Genomic DNA, 20,800 nt, shown 5'->3' with positions numbered 1-20,800 from the left:
TGGCAAAATCGATCTGTTTTCCTTCAGTGTTTTTTTTTTTTTAATATTTTTTAAAAAAAGACAAGTTGTATTTTCTATATTCTTACTTTATTTCAGAACCCTAATGGTTTTTGGAAGGAACCAGCTTTAAATCTGATCTATAAACCTTATCAAATCAGAATATTAGATCCTTACATCACCAGAATGGCAGCTTATGAACTGCTTCATTTCCCGAAAGTGTTTCCCAAAAATGAGGTATGTATTTTCCTTCACACAGTTTCAAACTAAAGACACGACTGGGGTGGAATAGAGGGGTTCCTGGGAGTCTTGGAACCTGGGTGAGAACCATGACTCGTGAGGTGACTTCTGAGGGCCACATCTGAGTTAGTGAGATTAGGTTATCTGTGGACTTTATCTGTATGTTGTTCAGGTTGCAAGGAAAAGAACCTTTTAAGTGCAGTGTTTTGCTGCCCTTGCAGGCCCTTCTGGGGTCTCCTTGTAGATGTCCAGGCGGCCCACCTCTCATCGCCGCCTCTTCACTGCTCTGCAGGGAGGAGGGTATTGATGGGGAAGGGGAGGGGTGTAGCGCTGACGGGCAGGCTGTGTGCAGACAGCAGGATTCTTGAATTCTTTTTAATTACAAGGAATCTCATTGACTTTGACTCTTGTAGCCCTGTTTGTCTACATTCCCTAGGAAAAAGGTAGTTTAGATCCATACAGTGACAGGTTGTATTTTTCATTTGAAGCTTAAGTAAATGTGTAATGTGATATCTCAGCTGAAAGGAGGCTTTCGTTTTTGTAACTGGGAAAAATCCAAAGAAATAAACTTGTATCTTGTACCTTTTCATGAGCACAATAAAATTCTGAAATAGTACATGCTTAAACAGCTTTTACAAAGGAATATTTTTTTAAAAAAGGAAATCATCCTTTTTTTCTCTGTATAATTCATATTATCTCCCAAGCTCGTTTGCATTTTATATCCTTCTAGACACTTGTCTGTGCGTTTACAAACACAAATACCATTTAATTTTATTGGAGTATAGTTGCTTTCTAATGTGTTCGTTTCTGCTGTATGGCAAAGTGAATCAGTCACTTAGACGTGTCCCGATATCCCTTCCTTAGACCGCCTTCTCCTGTAGGTCCCACAGGGCGTTGGGTAGAGTTGGCTGCGCTGTCCCATAGGTTGCTCGTTAGTTGTCTCTGCTATACATCATGTCGCTAGAGTATCCATGTCAGTCCCGATCTTTCCATTCATCCCATCCCTCCTCTCTCCTTGGCATCTATAAGTTTATCTGTGTCTCTATTTCTGTATGAGTTCATCTATACCATTTTTCCAGAGTCTACATACAAGCAATATTTTTCTTTCTGACTTCCGTCTGTATGATAGTCTCTAGCTCCATCCATGTCTGCAAAGGGCACTATTTCATTCCCTTTTATAGCTGAGTAGTATTCCACTGTCTGTATGTAACACATCTTCTTTATCTGTTTCTGTCAGTGGACATCTAGGCTGCTTCCATGTCCTGGATATTTTAAACAGTGCTGCAATGAACATTGAGGTGCATGTATTCTTTTTGAACTACGGTTTTCTCCAGGTATACGCCCAGGAGTGAGATTGCTGGGTTATATGGTAGTTCTGTTCTTAGTTTTTTAAGTAATCTGCATACTCCTTCTCCACAGTAGCTGTACCAATTTACATTCCCACCAAAGGTAGGGTTCCCTTTTCTCTACATCCTCTCCAGCACTTATTGTTTGCCTCAACTTTGGTCTATGCAGTTACAAACACAAGCACTTTTTTTTTTGTTGAGTGTAATTTGTGATTATACTATGTTCTGCTGTTTCTCCTCTCTAATTAACTCTTCCCCTATTTGTAGACCTTTAGTTTTATAGCCAGCTTTTTTTCCTCTATGGGTAATGTAGAAATGCATGTGCTTATAGGGATTTTCTGCACACTTGTGTGATTTCTGTAGGAAAGACACCTGGAAGTGGAATCCCGAAGTCAAAAAAACATAAATATTAAGTCCTGTCTTGCTAATTTTGAGGGGAAAGGACAGCTTCTGAATGTATATTTTGTGAATTTTCAGCTGTTACTTTCCTAAGTGAGGTTAGGTCAGGTTTATCCCTTGATTTTTGCTTTAGGCAGTCCACAGGAAGCCTCTGGTCTTACTTAGAGACGGTACTAGAACTAGTTTTAAGTGCACTGAAATTCCACTAGGGCACTGTCCTAGAAGCCAAGTGAGGGACACAGCTGTGTTTCAGAGGTCAACTGTGTCAGATGCCGTCCTGGACAGAGGTCACACTGTTAGGGACAAGTATAGAAAGAGGAAGAAAGCCCGACTGAATTGGGTTAGAGAGAATGAACGTGGGACATGAGTGAATGGAGGCAAATCCTCAGTGGAGTTTTGCTAGAAAAGAAAGCAGAGGAATGACTCGAAGACATAGGCTCAAGGAAGGGTCCTTTTTGTTGTCATGGCTTTTTAGGTAGATGTGTTTGTATGCTGAAGGGATGATTCATTAGCGGGAAATACTGATGATGAGAGAAAGAGGATACTTGTAGAAGCAAAATTGTTGAGAAAAAAGACAGGGACAATGGAGTGCATGAGTGGAGAGGCTGGCTTTCGGGAGAAACAGGGACAGCTCATCCACATAGGAGTGAACACTGGAAATATGGGTGAAGACAAAGGGAGATTTGGAATTGGGGAGGTGATGTAGCTCTTGTCTGAGCGATTCTGTTTTCTAAGAAAAATGAGGATTAAACTGACAGTTTAAAGTAGGAAGGAAGGTAGAGCTGTTGGATAGAAAGGTATGAGATTGCCATCTTACAGAGTAGAAATGGAAGTTTACTAGGGGAGTGTAACTGGGTTGTTGGACATGACTGAATGCCCACTTGAGATGGTCACAAATGTAATCTGTGACCAGTCAAGTATGCCGTTTTTCTCTGACCTTAACCAGGGTTAAGATTCTGTCAGGGACAGTATAGGTTCTGTGGGTGGTGGGTGCCAAAGGAAATTGAAGGCCTTCATAAGGGAATGCCTATAATGGTGAATGGAAAACTCTAAGATGTGAAGAAAGAGAGAACCTGAAATGTGATGTCATCGGTGAGCTGGGATGACCCCTAGGTTTTTAACCCAACCATTAACTTCCTTTCACAGCAGATGGAGAAGCTGTGGTGGAGTCACAGTTCTGTGAGGGGTAAAGAAAAACTTGGGTAGAAGGCTGTTAGGCTTTCAGACAAATTTGCTTCCTGGAGTTTACCTGATTTTATTATGCTGCTCTGATTTTTCTTGAAACCATAAGTAATCATATGTAATTTCCATGGGATCTGTAGGAAACATTTAATCAAAAGAAAATCTCCTTGAATTTTTGTTTTTAAAAAAAACCAAAGATATATTTTGTTTTCGCTTTTGAAGGCTATCCTAGGAGAATTAAAGCTTAGAATGCCACGACCCTTCAGTCAGACATCTATGATAGGACTTTTTAAGATATATGTACATGTGAAGGGGATGCTTGATTTCTTGTTGTTGAAATTTATCAATTTAAAAACAAAACATCTGGAATCTTCATTTTCTAGTCATATCCTCACCTTGGCAGTTTGTTATTGAAGTTACTCGATTAAAGCCATCTTTCCCTAGAGCTGAATTATCAGCATTATGAAACAGAACTATTTTCTGGCTAAATGATTTGAAGCCTTTTAGCCTGATTCTGTTAGTGAATTAAGTGGTTCTTACATTTCATACATGGGTTTAATATTCTCAGGCTTTGCTTTTTCCACAAGTTGCCAGACTTGATGTGTTTTTTAAACAAGGAGGCAGCATCCTTTTCCTCAAGGCTCCATCTGATAGTTGTCTTCTGGACTAGTACTGCAGTTAGGTTTTACTTGAAAGACTTTCTAAGATTACAACCAACACCTTATAGAGTTAGGACATTAACTTGGCACTTGAGCCTTGGGGCATGATGAAGGTTGAACTGAAGTTTTTATCTTGATGAAATGCTCAGAAGATGCTGTAAGATGGATCACCCAAATAGGCTTTGGAAACAAGTACCTTGTGTGGACTTCTTTCCCTAAATTTTCATTTCCTCCCCCAGAAACCCAAACACCCAACCACAGGCATTATTGCCATTACCTTGGCATTTCACATATGTCATGAAGTTCATCTTGCTGGCTTTAAGTACAACTTTTCTGACCTCAAGAGTCCTTTGCACTACTATGGGAATGCCACCATGTCTTTGATGAGTGAGGTAAGCTTATATATTCTGCCATTTCACCCTGTCATTTTACTGAGGGAACAGGTTTTGAGAGGTTGATGGCTTAATAAGGGTTTACAGAGAGAGCACGTGCTGAAATTAGGAGTGGGGTCCAGAGTTCTCACTGCAGCAGCTCCCAGTCTGTCGGCCTCAGACCCTTGGAAGAATCTTATGAAACCTACATAGGGACCAAGCCTTACCTTAGATGCTGTATTTGATGCACTGTTTGAAAAGAGAAACCTGTTGTTTGAGATATGGCAGATTCACCCAAAAGCATGGCCATGATCATACTAATTCTTGGAGTTTTTCAGTTAAGTAGATGGGAAGGTCTATAACTTTTTAACCTCATGAAAGAATCTTCATGGTCAGAAAAGTTGTAAACTTTTATACTAGATCATTTTTCTCTTGAATAGGGATTAATAATGGTAGATTTGATCCTTAAATTTTTACTGTGAATGGGAACAAATTTCCTATTTTCCTAATAACTTAGATAAGTGGCACAAGTGATAGGAGTTAAAATATTACATGTACATGTTAACACTGAACAGTGAGTGATTTATTGTTAAGTATATGGCTATATCCCATGAAATGAAACCAGTCCCCTTAAATCCTCATCCCTAAATACTGTGTAAGAAGTGGAATTATTCAGGTTAGATCTTGTCAATTTTGGTTTCTAGATTTACACCATAATTCAGTAGACCAGAAGATGATGTGAGGGAACCTCTTACTTAACTGATGGTTTAAGTGGAAAGAGTGGGCTTTTAGGGAGGGCTCTGGCAAAAGAATGAGAAACGAAAAACAATTAGGTAAAAGTTCAAGTCCATGTCACTTGTTACTTGAGTTTTTTTTTTTGATATAGCATATTCCATTGCTGCCGCTGTTGATATCTTCAGATTGGGACAGACGGTGACTTTTGTTTTTCTTCTTTAGAATGAATATCACAATGTCACTGCGGAGCAGCTCTTTCTGAAGGACATTATAGAAAAAAACTTTGTAACCGACTTGACCCAACAGTAACCCTACAGACTCAGAAGATAATGCTAACAGTGTTTTTATTTTTATACTGCAATTTTTAGTTTATTTTTAAATATGCTGGATGTACTTGTCAAGAAATTGTGTGTATTAAGTCTCTTGCTGCCTGGTGATTCATAACCACCAGCTTAATTTCTGTGAATATATTTAATTTATGGAAACCAAGATGTTAAGATATCAGGGAAAGTGAACTTTGCATTGCATTGTTTAAAAATAAGCTAGTTTTCTGAGATGTTTTTTAACTATAGTTAGTTCATCTTAGACTTCCGAAGGGCTGTGACTTCCTAGTAAGTAAGGGGGTTTAAGTTTACTATGACAAATTTTGAATGTAACAGGACATTTTGAGAGGTTCATCTGGCTACTGTGAACTGGTGTGTGGCAGTTCCTTGATGTAGTGTACTGGACCCACTTCAGGTGTATAACTCTAGTTCCTTTTTAGTTATACCTGAGTAGCCGGACTGGAATCTTAAACCAGACCTGAAGCATGATTGGTTATGGAAATATAAGATCATACTGACTGAATTAAGCATTTTTCTCCTGCAGTTAAGTAAACCATGATTATGATCAGTAGTTTGGTAGAATGAAGATTTTTTTTTTTCAAGTCAAAAGAAACAGGATAAACATGAAACTCTGGATAAGTAAATAACCAAAGACTGCAATTCTTCAAGTCTGGTGATTTCATTATTTTAAAGAAATAAAGTTTATACAAAGAAGCTGAAGTAGGCAAGCTCAAGAAGAAAATTTTTAAGTGGTATTTTTTGCCTGGCTTATTAATTCATTATGTTTTCAAAGCAATTTATTTGAAGTAAAGTAAAAAAGACAAGAAACAAGGAAGACAAGAACGAGTAAACCTTTAAGAGTCGAGCTGCTTCTGGATTTCAGTGGCGCTTTCATGACAAGACCAGCTGTCCACCTGAGTCAGTCCCATCCTCAAATGGAAAGCTCGCCTAGGGTGCGCCAGAAAAGACTTGTGGGATGCAGACAAGCCAGGTGGACTAAAGTGGTGAGCCAGCCTCCCTTTTTACTTTGATGACTATAACCAAAGGCTATGGGGAGGGAGGGGGACAGGGGGTGGAGAGAGCAGTAGACGTTACTTGGCTAGAATCAAAAGCTGTCAGAAGAGGTATGTGTAGAAAGAATTGGTATCACTGGGAGACAGTGATAATTATCACTGACAACCTGCCTCTCTAAAGAGGGTGTGTAAATATTGGGTCAGAAACAGGAATAAATGACATACTTGAAAGTGGTGTTGAAGAGAAGTGGGGAGAGAACTAGTAGCCGACTGAACTCAGACCGACATGCTGAATGTGGACTCTGTGCTGTTAATCCCAGCATATGTTCCCACATACCAGTCTCGTTTGATCCTTCTGATAACTCAGGTGGCATAGGCAGAGTTGATCATTCCCTCACACCACACAGCCAGGGGCCACAGCTATGACTGTGGATGCTGAGTCTGGTTTCAGAAAGGATGGTGCTGTCTATAGAAAAAGTTAAAAGTCAAACACTAATGGTGGCATTTTCAAATGTTCTCAAATGTAAATACTATAAACACTGGCCATAACATTTCTGACTGATCTTAAAATTGAGGAATCTGGTGTTTTGTATAATATGAGAATGGTTACAAACCTCAAGGTTTAAGGGGGAGAAAAAAGGAACAAGACACATATATACAATTTATTAAAAACACATGAACACATTAAAATCTCACTATTTATACAATCAAATTCTAGCAACATATACAAATATTGAGTGACTACAGTACATGCCGAGGTAAGAAAAGTACATTCTGGGAGAAATATCACTGACACTCAAAGCCATTTTTATTTCCAATACGTATTTCAATATGTTTTGTTTCTACCTTTCCCAGTGCCAAAAAAGAAGAGGAGGAGAGGAGAAGAAGAAACTAGTTACAAGTTGGATTATATGAGAACTGATGCCACAGTTGACCTAAAAATATCCAACTCTTAGATATTGCAGTTTAGGGATTTCAAGTTCAGAACCAAAAGGCAGAGCCAGTAGGTAATTTTTTTTTTTTTTAAATAAACAGAATTTCACTGATTTCTCTTAAGAGGGTTGAAAAGCTTTTATTATCCCACCTAATCTAGTTGTTCTTTCTAATCCTATTATCTGACATGGTGTTTTTCTATAACCCTCTTGCTCTCCAGGTAACAATGTGGAGCCCAGGGAAAGAGGTTCAAGCTTTATTACATTCCACAGAATTATGGCCACATTCATATTTAAATAAGCTCATTTTCTGCTCCCTCTTGTGGGCGGGAGGGAGAAGGGCAAATGTATACATAACATAATTTCAATTACTGTATAAAGCTTCTACTCGAACCATTTCAACAGCAAATAAACCCATTGTTCAATGCAAAGTGCAAATAGCGAAACGTGAACTTAAATAACTGGGCTAGACCCTGCATACACAATAGGATCTCTTTAGATTTACAGCTTTTAATACAATATAAATCAGCATTCACAATATCTTACCTTTAACTGTGCTGGTTCCTAAAATCAAGTAACAGCGAAGTCAGTGTAATTTTATGAAACCTTAAGGGCCATATTTCCTGTACCACGGTCTGATTCTATTTTTATAACTGCATTAACAGGAAAAAATTTAACCCAGTAAGTCACAGTGACTTTTTTCCCTACATGTTTCAAGCAAAGAATAAAAAATCAAGGGAATTTTGTAAAAAATGGTTACCTTCACATTTTCAGTTGTTACTTGATTGTCTCCAAAGCTGTATATATATCAGACATAGTAACGTTTAAAAAAAAAACAAAAAACTCTAATATGAAAATGAATTCAAAAGTACAAACCAGACTAATCTTTTGTATCAGGCTCAGCTCTTCATTTGGAAAGTAAAATATATAATAGTAGTTAAAAACTAGACATTTTGTAAAAATTATTGGTAGTTCAGGGACAGCACAGTGGCAATATATGAATCAAGTCTTAAAACATGCATTATTTAAGAGAACATTTGCTTCGGAAAAAAAAAGTTCTATGGGAAAACAATCAGGTACGCACAATTAAAAATAACAAGCATCTTTGGAAAAAAGAAATAGTTACTGAACTCATTTCTCTTAAAGCTTCAAATAGGCATATGATTTTAGAAAGTAGATTTTTGTATACTAAGGATGAATAAAAAAATAAAGCAATTGGTTTACTCTCTTCCCACCTGGAGGGGGATGACTGCATTAATATATGTGCTTTACACATTCATACCTGTTTTAATAAACGATCAACATCTGTGCTTTTTTGTTTCAAATATTTTGAAACAAAATGTGTATTGGCTTTTCAGTGAATAAAATTATGCCTCAAAAGCCTGTTGGAAAAAGGAAAAGCATCTGAAAATAAGACCAACAAAATCATACAACTAGAACACAGGGAGGCTGTAGGATTTGGCAGTTCTGTTTTGGAGCAACGTTTTACAATACTGAAAGACTCGTGGAAGCAAGCAGAATGAACACTATATGGTTGGTCAAATTTTAGCAAATTCTGCCATCATCTGGCGGTACAGGCTAAAAGAAGTGACTAGAACCTGCTGGGGAAGTACATTTCAACATTAACTCTAAACTAGGGGGTGTAAAATTCATATATTTTAATCATATGGTTAGCTTCTCATATCATCTTACCAATCTACAGACTTCTAAAGATGGTTTCTACACTAAGGCTAGTAAACTGCAGATGACTTCTATTTTCGGTCATTTAAACTACTTCTGGGTGACCGAAGTTGCCCAGAGGTATCAAAAGCAAGACAGGAATTTTCCTTTGCTAGGATGCTAAAACATTTGTCCCCTCTGTTCCTAGTGATATATGAGGCTACTCACACCCCCCGACCACATAGATGGCATAATCAGAGAGCTGAAGAACACATGCTGGCTTTACATTTCTTACTGTGGAAAAACATTTCTTTATTTCACTAAAAGCAATAAATACCTTGAGATTCAAAGAACAGTCTGTATATAAAACCAAAGCAATTTGGTTACTTTTGTGGAGGGGAGGTAATTTACATGATTCCTGAGGAATAATTTTGCCTTGCACGTTGATGATAAATATTAAGTGGGCATTGTTTACAGTGTTCCTGTTTAGAAGCCCTTAACTTTTCACACTCTCCTAGGAAGAATTCCATTGCAAATAGAGTTTGGAGCAGAGGATCTCCTTTATAGCTTTTTAAATTTATAAAATTGTTCCTGTTTCCGCATGGAGACACTAGGGGATCTAAATTAATGAGACTGATATAGCAAGCATCACCCACTAAAAAAACCCAGGCATTTATAAGCATGAGAATGGGGCAGGCCACCAAGGGCCCCAGGTGGAACAAGCAAGGGATGAGCCCAGGTCATGTACTATGAGATGCTTAAGTTCATTAGAGTGTCAGAAAGTGAAAAATCACTCTGCTCACTACAGGTCAGTTTCCCAGCTACAGCTCTTCCTAAGGAAAGATGGATAAATACATAATGCTGCAATCAAAACAATGATTATATCAATATATATTTTTTAAATTCAGAAAGCAATACAGGAATAGAAGAGGAAGAAATCACAATAGTACCCACCTTTCATAAATTGCTGAATTTCAAGCCATCAGACATTTTTAAGAACAGTACCATGCGTTATTGCCAGAAAGGCTTACAGAGCCATCTCGAGTTCATCAATGTACCTGCAGCATCGGTAATAAATACTCAGTGATTTTAAATTTCTTTGAAGTGCATAGTAGGAAGCCTTTTCTGTATAAAATAGTGTTTTACAGTAGTAACAAACACGATGTTTGAAATTTCATAGGCAAGCAGTAACTGCCACAGTAACCCTTTAAAAGCAAGATGGTAAGATTAGTAGTTTTTTGTACCTCGGTCATCACACTTCCCCCAACCACATCCGTGACAGATATGTAACACGTTCTACCACTAATACAACAACAAAAAAGGCCATGTGCTTTAAAATGATGCTTTGTAAAAAGCAGCATCACCTTCAAAGGACTTCTTTACAAACGTCACCCTCACCCTCCCTCCCTGCTTCTGCCACCTCCTGTGAGCTCTGCGGCACCTGGTACACCAGTTCGTCCGGGGTGCTGGGGCCCGGCTTCCCACCTTTCGGGGTGTCATACTGGGCCTGTGCTGAGGGGCAGCTGTCGGTCCTGGAGAGGAGAGTGTTGTATGTTCCCACTGAGGGGGGCGGTTGGTTCCCTGCAACTTTGAAAGTGGACGTGGAGGGCAGGCCAGCTGCAGCCGAGGGGTGCCCGGACATGTCCATGACGATCGGGGTTGCGTACTCAGGCCCGGTCACCGGCAGCGGCTCTGCATAGGCGTGGTAAACTTCTTGCGCTGGGGAGCTGTAAGGATCGAGGTCAGCATACCCTGCTTCTTTTCCTTCTTCGGGTTTAAAGGTAGACCTCTGATGGAGGGGACCCACGATTCCTCCCACAAGTGGCTGTGCATACTCTGGGTGTCGCAAAACACAAACAGAAAAGTTCTCTCGTTAATGCCACAGGCTTACCCTGAAAACACACACATCTTTATGGCACCTGTGCTATCCTGGAGATGGATGGATTTCCTGCAAGAATCAACTTCAAAAATTAAAATTAAAGATGTTATCTCAAGGTAATATGTCAATGTGCCAGAAAGCTTCATTCGTGGAATTCTACATAAAGAGTGTATGTGTTCTTCAGATTTACAGATAACTATTTCATTTGAAAATAGTCCATTACAGAAATAATATTGGTCTTGGAAAATAATTTCATGTTTTTCTTTTTCAAATATTTGGAAATGTTTAAAATATACACTGGGTTAATAGGATAAATACCGAGGCCACTGTGTCTTTCCTGCTCTCCTTTTACTACCCTCAAACTCCCAATAAAATCAAATGAAATTCCAGGTGAGCAGACATATGCCCAAAGTTTTTAGAAATGAATACCCCAATTTTATGGATAGAACATCTGAGACACAGAAATGACTCTCTCGAGGTCTTTTTTAAAAAGTGGATCTACATGTGGAAACTAGCTCATCTCCTACACGTGAAAAAAATAAACACTGTAAATACCAACGTGCTTGCGGCAAGCTCAGCGTTTCTCCTTGGGCCCGGGCCGTGCTAGAATTACCTGCAGAGTCCGTTTGCAACACAGCGGTGACTTCTCTTGGACTCAAGTGGTTCACCTCACTGCTGCTGTAGCGAACTGGGGTTTCCTCGTGCTCCACGGATTTGGCAGGAAGAAACTGCTTCATTCCTTTCCACCAACCTTCATTGTGATCATAAGCAAGAGAGACCATTAAGGAGAAAGCTATGTTTGAAATGATAACAGTATATGAGGGGAGAAGTCCTGCTGCATTTAAGCCATTTCTGTGACAAATATCTATAAAATGAGCCTTGATGTTCAAGACTTTTTTTTTTTAATATGGTAAAATACACAGAATTTTCTATCTTACCCCGTTTTTTGGCTGCACCCACACGGCTTCCAGGATCTCAGTTTCCTGACCAGGGATTGAATCCAGTACCAGGGAAAGCCTGGAATCCTCACCACGGCACCAGGGAATGTCCTGAACCATTTTTAATTAAGCAGCTCAGTGATATTACATATGTTCACTGTTGGGCAACCCTCACTCCAGATATCTCCATCTTGTGAAACTGAGATTTCATATCCATGAAGCAGTAACTCCTGCTTCTCTCTTCCCCTCAGCCCCTGGCAACCAGCACTCTACTTTGTCTTTAGAATACTACATACGAGTAGTACCTCGTATAAACAGAGTCGTATGTTATTTTTCTTTTTGTGACTGGCTTATTTCACTTAGCATTAAGTCCTCAAGGTTCATCCACACTGCAGTATATACTGCAGAATTTCCTTTTTCAAGGCTTAACATTCCATTTTATGTGTACACTGCATTTTGCTTATTCATACATTAGTGGATCGATACTTGGGTTACCTCCATGTTTTTAACTATTTTGAATAACACTGCTATGAACATGGATGTAGAAACATTTGTCCAAGACTCTGCTTTCAATTCTTTTGGGTACACACCTAGAAGTGGAATTGCTCGATCATAACAGTAATTGTATTTTTAACTCTTTGAGGAACTGATAAAAAATCTACTTTCCAAAGAAGCTGAACCATTTTACATTCCATCAACAGTGCACAATGGTTCCAATTTCTTCACATCCTTGCCAACACCTGCCATTTTCTCTTTTCCTCCTATTCTCTATTTTCTCTTGTCTAATCTTTATTACTTACTTCTTCCCAGTAGCTCTGGGTTGAGCTTGTTCTTTTTCTAGTTCCTTAAGTTGTCCCAGCTTATTTTCTGCTTTGATAGACTATCCAGTGCAAAGCAGAACACGGTACAAACCTCTACCAAAAGCGACACACTGAAGCAAACCACTGCTGTCACAGCGCAGCCGGACAGTTGGTACAGCAGGGCTTTTAATACAGTAATAAGCTCAGAGAATTCTAAGATTAACCCTGTGGGGGGGAGGGGGGGCAGCAGCACAGGATCCGACCCCACCACTGCTCTTTTCTGCCCTGCTCGCAGTGAGCTCTCTGGGCTCCAGTCACCCCACTGAGGCTGGGGAGGTGGCAGACCCGCAGAAGGGCCCTGCCGCCCCCGGCCACACACAGCAGGACTCAGAAGGAACGACAACTCGTGGCAGAGAGGGCAGACCAACCCCACGGGCCAGACGGCCACAGCAGAGCGACCACGCTGTCACCAGAGCCACAGCCCCCTGCCTCGTTCCTAGTGCTCGCGCGCCCCACACAGAGAGCTGGTCTCAGGACAGAGACGTACGTGGAGGCAAATCAGACAAGGTTTCCAGGAGGAAAAGAGCAAAGCGTGTGTTATGAGAAATTCTTATAATGAAATTCCATTTCATCACTTAGAGACTACAGGAGATTTTTACAGAAAAGAAAAAAATGATCAGAAGAGAAATGCTATTTTTCTAACAGTGCTGGGGAGTTGATGTGCGCCTGAAAATGGCTTTCCTCTTCTGTCGCCCCTTACAGGGCAGGAATTCCCTCTGATAGAGATACGAAGCTGTAAATTACCTGCCCGGTCCCAGTATGGCAAGTCATAGGTGCCTTTCGTTTTTTTCTTTCTGGAAAAATACAGGGGGGAAAAAAAAGCAAATAGAATGAATTCACTAGTAAGAAAGCTCTGAAACAGTAAGATAAACACTCAAAAGTTAATAATTAGTCAAGAGTACACACTGCTACTTGCTGTTCTACCCAGGGGAGACCTCTTTTTCATTTGACTTTCAAGGTTGCCATGGCTGAACTCTGGACTCTCAATAATTATTAAGCAACTATCTGCTGACAGTTATTTTGTTACCCAACTATTTCCCACTCAAAATGGATAAACAGTTTTTTTTTTTTTAAAGACTGATTCTGTAAATAAAAAAGCTGAATCAAACCAAAGACCCAACCCTGATGTGTGGATTAAGATGGGGAAATCCTGCTAGGGTCATTTTGGTTTCAAATACAAATTTCACAAATCTGTTGATTCATCAAGTTCACAGGACAACAAGAATAACAGAACCCTCACATTTTCTTCTGCATTGTTATTATTTTCTCAACTTACTGCTTTTTCCTTACGGTCCTTTGCACCTGAGAAGTTTAAACTGTCACAAAAAAGTGTGAAGACCTGATTCCTCCACCCTGCCCAGGACAAGCCAACACCATCACGCACAGTGAGAGAGCTGAGGGCCACGCGGGCTGTGGAGAAGGTTCTCCGCAGCCCGCTCCTCAGAATTCAGAATGTCTTTCCCTGGAGAAACTCCCGTCTCTCCCCGGCATTAAGAACTGCTATCTACAGAGAAAAATATCAAGCACAGGAAAGGACATTTTCTGGTTCAAGAAAGTAAATCTAATTAAAGTAATGTGCTGCAAGCTAAAGAGAAAGAAGCTGTTCCATCATTATAAATGAGCTTAGGAGGGTTATGTGATTTGCTCACCATCACAAATGAGGCTTCCTCAAAAAGCCCAAGGTATGTGCCTTTCCTACTTGGAAACTGTCTTCTCCAGTATAAGACTGTGTTTTTATTATTGATACTAAAAGCTTCCTCATTTAAAAGTATAGCTGTATTTAAAATATAATACTTCATTATTTCAAGTAAGTATAGTGTAAAATTTGTGAATAAGAAGGTAGGTGCTGAAGTTGCCCAATGGTTGTACTATAAAGGATTGCATATGCTTGATCTCAAATGAAAAAGCTTCAGGTTGTTTATATTCATGACATGTAAAGTACTTAGAACAGTGCCCAGCCTGGGTCAGGGATTCAGTGAGTGGCGGCTGTTTTTATTACTACTTTTCTCCTGACTATGTTCTGTAAGCCCCTTAACGGCAGGCAGTTCCTCTTTGCTCCTTGTCCCAAAGCCAGCTGTCCGACATTGCACCCACTAAGTTCTTAAAAGTAACCTTAACTCTGCAGCTCAGACCTTCTGTCCTGAACAGGCTCGTGTTCCATCTGCCTCTCTGGAGTCTGAATGTGCACAGAGTCCTCTAGATACCATCCCAAACTCATCTCAGGACTTGCCTGCGGGCTCTCAGCAGTTCTGCTCCCCGTTCCTCAGCGCCCAGCCCAGGGTTGTAACCACAGATGAGTAGGCCTGATCGGCTGACTGTCAGAGGCCGGAAAATCCCCACCCTGCCATGTGCTGACCAGGTGACCTCGGCAAGTTACTCGTGCTCCCTCTGCCTCACTTTCCTCTTCTGTAAAATGGGATTTGTGACAATACCTGCTTTACAAACTGGCTAAATGCGTTAAACATGTAAGGCATTTAGAACAATGCGTACAGTCAGCATTTCACTTTATTTTGTATAAAGATTTGCCATTGGTGCTATTCTCGCCCCCACTATTGCTGCTGCCCACTGGCCCGACAGCAGCGTGAGCTTCCCTTCCTGGACCCTCCCGGAGCCTGCTCCCTCCTCCTCTTCCCCCTCCCCACTAAGCTGTCAGTCCCGCAGACAGGGTCCTTCCTCCCGGAACACACTGTAGTCAGTCCTGTTTTGATGGGATTTGTGTTACGATTCCTACTCCTCTTGTGTGAAACTTACAGGATTTAAGCTATTTATGATGTGTGTGTGTGTGTGTGTGTGTATGTGCGTTAGTTGCTCAGCTGTATCCAGCTCTTTGTGACCGCACGGACTGTAGCCCAGCAGGCTCCTCTGTCCGTGCTATTCTCCAGGCAAGCGTACTGGAGTGGGTTGCCATTCCCTCCTCCAGGGGATCTTCCCAATCTAGGAACTGAACCCAGATCTCCTGCGTTACAGGCAGATTCTTTACCAACTGGGCTACCAGGGAAGCCCGCACGACTTGCTACCTAGTTCAAAATGGGAGTCCCAGTGGCCACGGTGAACTCTCCTAAGAGGTGTTTTGAAACATCTGCTATAGGGCTGCCAGGGTCTTAGAGCGGTAAACTGAGAACATTACTTTAGCTCAGAAGTTTGATGGGCCGTGTACAGCACAGGAACAGACAGACCGACCAAAGGAGTCAGGCTCCTCCCCAGGGGAACAGTTACTCCTTACGAGGAGACCACTGAGCTGAGTGACCCGAAGGCTCCTGGCTGGAGGCCCTGACCCCATGCACAGGGACGCTGCCCGTGGCCCTGCTGGGGCCAAGGCCTGCAGCTGGACCAGAGACTGCTGCTGCTGCTGCCGAGACGCCTCCTTCCAGGCTGCTCCTTGGAGTGGTTTGTTACCCCACACCCCCTACTCTGCCCAACCTGAGTTCTGTGCTAATTACGTGTAATAAACCCAGCGACTTATTGAATACTGGCCACTCTAATCTTTGTGATTCCTACCTGCCCTGAGACCTCCACCCTATGACAAGCAGGTTCCATGGTGGATGGTTCTTTGCAATGTATTCTCTCCCACTGGACAGACTTTGGGGCTCACCAGAGGACTCCCGCCAGACGGTTGACATACTTGGTACAGAGTCAGAGCGCAAATATTTAATGGCTGAACAAATGAACTCCTTCCAAACCTGTTAGTCACCAAAGCTGTCCCCACGGCTCTGTTATCCCTACTGGTCTAACTGCACAGGCAAGAAGCTGGAGTGAATCCTAGATCTTCCTCCTCTGGCAGGCAGCCCATCAAGTCCCCCCCGACACCACTGGCAAACCTCTCTGCCTCATGTCTCCCCGTCTCCTAGAACTGCTGTTACGTTCTTGCCTGGCCTTAGCAGTTTCCTGACTCATCTCTCTGTCTTTTCTACTCTCTTGTCTCTTCAATCCACCCTCCCAAACAGCTGCCACCACTTTCCTACAGTCATCTGATAATAATATCACCTGCCTGCTAAACACTGCTCAATGTCTTCCCCATCTACAGAAAGCCCTTCCTGGTCCAGACCCAGGCTGCATCTCTGAGTCTCCCAGTGCTCCCCCATGCCAAGCCCCTGTGAGACAACTCGCTATTCTGCCTACATTCCACATCTCCTGCCTTCTACCGAGCCATGCACTCAGTCTTGGCCGTTCTTTCTTCCTCTATCTAGCTAAAATCAACTCCCTCTTTAAGGGAAAACTTGTCAAATATGAGGATTACTCTTTTCTGGGAAAAAGGTTTCAGGTAACTCTCAAGGTTCTTGCATCTGTGTTACTCTGCACTTCACGTAAAACTCATCAAGTCAAAGTTTAGTGGTCAATCTGCCAGACAATCTGGAGATAAGAATGGCGTTTCATTCTCTCAGTAAATGTTACTCAGGGTCTATTTACCTTACTCCTGTGTGTAACCCAGTGCGTAACACAAAGGTTGATATAATAAAGGTACTCAATAACTTACTACGGGATTCAAGTTACTCATTTTTTACGGGAATAAAGGAGACATGTACATCCTTTTATTTTAATGGCCACCTTAACTCTTCCTCTCAAAAGGGTTCATCTTCTATATTTAGTTCTATTCACATTTGGAAACATCCCCTCCAGGACCAGTCAGGTGAACTGGTCTTGCACTAACCTGTTTCTCCAATGCCAAGCACACACCAGTATGAGAATCAGAGTGGTGAGCAGCATGACCAGCACGGGGACGAGGACCGCGGCCAAGGCTACATCTAAAAAACAGAAACAGACAAAGATGTTAACACCAAAGAAAGAATCATCAAGGAGAAGAGTGAAGATTAATCGTATCATCATTCAAAGTTTTTCTAGCTTAAAAAAAATCCCATAATTTATGCCATGAGAGTGGGCACAAGTGGTAACTGTAGAGATTTCACAGATACATGGAAATTTGTTGCATTATTTGCTCCACCACTGTATGTTTTTAAAACACCAAGACAGATTAAAAGACAAATGATAAACTGGGAAATATTTTCTGCATATGTAATAAGAGGTTAATAATAGTTAATCTATTACAGAATTTATAGTAAAAAAAATAAACAGGTCAGCAGAGATGAAAAAGCAATGCATTAAGAGGCAAAGAATTCAACGCTGAGGTACACTGAGAGCATATCGTGGAGCAGGATGCTGCAGATGACATGCGTTACCTGATTGAAGAAGATGAGGATGCTTACAAGAAACAATTCTCTCAGTATATAAAGGACAATGTAACTCCAGACATGATGGAGGAGATGTATAAGAAAGCTCACGCTGCAATACGAGAAAATCCAGCGTATGAGAACACGCCTAAGAAAGAAGTTAAAAAGAAGAGGTGGAACTGTCCCAAAATGTCACTTGCTCAGAAGAAAGATCAGCTTCCTTCAAGTTCAGGAACAGGCTGCCGAGAGTTAATGAACCAAACCACAATTTGCTATCAAAATTTTTCAGATAAACACAATAATAAACTTATTGAACAAGCGGGGGAAAAAAAAAGTGAGCATTAAACATGTTCACCTCACTAGTAATCAAAGAAGTAGAGCTCAGACAAGAATAAGATGCTATTTTTGCTTATCAAACTGGCAAATATTTAAAAGAACAACTAATTGCTGAAGAGGGTCTCAAGAAAGAGGTATTTTGATGGGACTATAACTATCATTCTGATTGGCATTTGGGGGCAAAATTTATAAAAAGGTGCTTACTTGGCAACTCTCTATGTAGAACGATTCTTAGGAGAAAATTATGATGGCATTCAAAGATATACCTTTAAAGATCTTTGCTACTGTATCTGCAGAAGAGTGAAAACCAGGAAGTAATCCAAATGCTCAACAGTGAGGGGGAGGAAGTAAATCACCGTATCCTCCTTATAATAAAATATTACCTAGATACTGGAAGTGACGGCAGAATAGTCACAGATGTGAAAAGATAACACCCTGGTACCAAGTTGTGGCTGTTGCTCAGTTGCTAAGTTATGTCCCACTCTCTGTGAACCCATGGACTGCAGCCCGCCAGGCTTCCCTGTTCTTCACCATCTCCTGGAGCCTGTTCAAACTCACGGCCATTGAGTCGGTGATGCCATTCAACCATCTCATCCGCTGTTACCCACTTCTCCTCTTGCCTCCAATCTTTCCAAGCATCAGGGTCTTTTCCAATGAGCTGGCTCTTCATATCAGATGGCTAAAGTATTGGAGTGTCAGCATCAGTCTTTCCAATGAATATTCAGGGTTCTTTTCCTTTAGGATTGACTGGTTGGATCTCCTTGCTGTCCAAGGGACTCTCGAGAGTTTTCTCCAACACCACAGTTTAAAAGCATCAATTCTTTGGCACTTAGCCTTTTACTGTCCAGCTCTCACACCTGTACATGTCTACTGGAAAAACCATAGCTTTGACTATACACATCTTTGTAGGCAAAGTAACATCTCTGTTTTTTAATACACTGTCTAGGTTTGTCATTCTGTTTCTTCCAAGGAGCAAACATCTTTTAATTTCATAACTGCAGTCACCATCCACAGCGATTTTGGAGCCCCTGAAAATAAAGTCTATCACTGCTTCCACTGTTTCCCCATCTATGTGCCATGAAGTGATGTGACCAGATGCCAAGATCTTCATTTTTTGAATGCTGAGTTTTAAGCCAGCTTTTTTTACTCTCCTCTTTCACCTTCATCAAGAGTCTTTTTAATTTCTCTTTGCTTTCTGCCATAAGGGTGGTGTCATCTGCATTTCTGAGGTTATTGATATTTCTCCTGGCAATCTTGATTCCAGCTTGTGATTCATCCAGACTGGCATTTGACATGATGTACTCTGCATATAGTATTAAGTATTGAAACCAAATGCACGTATGAACAAGGCAGAAGCCAACACAATGCTGGAGCCTCTGGGAACTTGGAGATCACTTAATCACTTATCACTTAATGAGGGGATTAAGTGACCTCACTCTACAGATAAGGAATCCCGGGTAGAAAATGGCCTGCTTAAGGTCATCTGTATGGAACAACTGATTGGTTAAAGATCGAGAAAGGAGCAGGACAGGGCTGTCTGCTGTTGCCCTGTTTGTTTAAGCTATGCACGGAGCACATCATGAGAAATGCCAGGCTGGATGAGTGACAAGCTGAAACCAAAACAGCGGGAGAAACATCAACAACCTCATGATAAGCACATGATACCACTCTAACTGCAAAAAGCAAAGAGGAACTAAAGAGCTCCTTGATGAGGGTGAAGGAGGAGAGCGAAAGAGCCGGCTTAAGACTAAATATTAAAAAAAAAACTAAGATCATGGCGTCTGGCCCCATTACGACATGGCAAACAGAAGGGGAAAAGGTAGAAATAGTGACAGATTGCCTCATCTTGGGCTCCAAAATCACTGCAGACGGTGGGTCCAGCTATGAAATCAGAAGACATGTGCTTCTTGGCAGGAAAATGATGACAAACCTAGACAGTGTGTTGAAAAGCAGACACATTACTCTGCTGACAAAGGTCCATATAGTCAAGGCTATGGTCTTTCCAGTGGTCAGGTACAGTTTTGAGAGCCGGACCGTAAAGAAAGCAGAATGCCAAAGAACTGACGCCTTCAAACTGTGGTGCTGGAGAAGACTCCTGAAAGTCCTTCAGGCAGCAAGGAGATCAAACCAGTCAATCTTAAGAGAGATCAACCTTGAATATTATTCACTGGAAGGACTGATACTGAAGCTGAAGCTCCAGTACACTGGTCATCTGATGTGAACACATGACTCATTGGAAAAGTTTCTGATGCTGGGGAAGACTGAGAGCAGAAGAAAAGGGCATCAGAGGATGAGATGGTGAACATGAAGTTGGGCAAACTCTGGGAGATGGTGACGGACAGGGAGGCCTGGCGTGCTGCAGTCTATGGAGTCACAAAGAGTTGGAGATGACTGGGCAAGTGAACAACAAGATCATCTGGTTCAAAATTGGGAAAGGAGTATGTCAAGGCTATATATTGTCACCCTGCTTATTTAACCTGTATGCAGAGTACATCATGCAAAATGCTGGGTTGGATGAATCACAAGCTGGAATCAAGATTAACAGGCGAAATATCAACAACCTCAGGTATGCAGACACCATCCTTATGGCAGAAAGCAAAAAGGAACTAAAGAGTCTCTTGATGAAGATGAAATAGGAGAATGAAAAATCTGGCTTAAAACTCAATGTTCAAAAAACGAATAAGATGATGGCAAGGCATCTGGTCCCATCACTTCATGGCAAATAGATGGGGAAAAAATGGAAACAGTGGCAGATTTTATTTCTTG

At 41.2% G+C, this 20,800-nt stretch overlaps 2 protein-coding genes across 9 annotated transcripts in view; one reads left to right on the top strand and one right to left on the bottom strand.

The window, feature by feature from the left end:
- The window catches only part of ST3GAL6 (ST3 beta-galactoside alpha-2,3-sialyltransferase 6), an 84,098-nt gene extending 75,521 nt beyond the window's left edge, over nucleotides 1-8,577 (top strand). For all 8 annotated transcript variants that reach the window (XM_065913594.1, XM_065913592.1, XM_065913589.1 and 5 more), the window contains 4 exons: nucleotides 97-234; nucleotides 4,063-4,215; nucleotides 5,152-6,256; nucleotides 7,121-8,577. In XM_065913594.1, the coding sequence (XP_065769666.1) occupies nucleotides 97-234; nucleotides 4,063-4,215; nucleotides 5,152-5,238 (378 nt within the window). In that variant the 3' untranslated portion in view covers nucleotides 5,239-6,256; nucleotides 7,121-8,577. The remainder of the gene's footprint in view (nucleotides 1-96; nucleotides 235-4,062; nucleotides 4,216-5,151; nucleotides 6,257-7,120) is intronic.
- Nucleotides 8,578-9,730: 1,153 nt separating this feature from the next.
- Nucleotides 9,731-20,800, bottom strand: part of DCBLD2 (discoidin, CUB and LCCL domain containing 2) — a 73,233-nt gene continuing 62,163 nt past the window's right edge. Inside the window, exons 13-16 of the mRNA XM_065913587.1 lie at nucleotides 17,182-17,275; nucleotides 13,278-13,327; nucleotides 11,349-11,486; nucleotides 9,731-10,692 (exon numbers count right to left, since the gene is read on the bottom strand). Of these exons, the coding sequence (XP_065769659.1) occupies nucleotides 10,223-10,692; nucleotides 11,349-11,486; nucleotides 13,278-13,327; nucleotides 17,182-17,275 (752 nt within the window). The 3' untranslated portion in view covers nucleotides 9,731-10,222. The remainder of the gene's footprint in view (nucleotides 10,693-11,348; nucleotides 11,487-13,277; nucleotides 13,328-17,181; nucleotides 17,276-20,800) is intronic.

Source organism: Muntiacus reevesi, chromosome 21 (assembly GCF_963930625.1).
Source record: "Muntiacus reevesi chromosome 21, mMunRee1.1, whole genome shotgun sequence".
Lineage (NCBI taxonomy): Eukaryota > Metazoa > Chordata > Mammalia > Artiodactyla > Cervidae > Muntiacus > Muntiacus reevesi.
The sequence above is the reverse complement of the archived record's forward strand: the minus strand, read 5'-3'. Positions and strand labels throughout refer to the sequence as shown.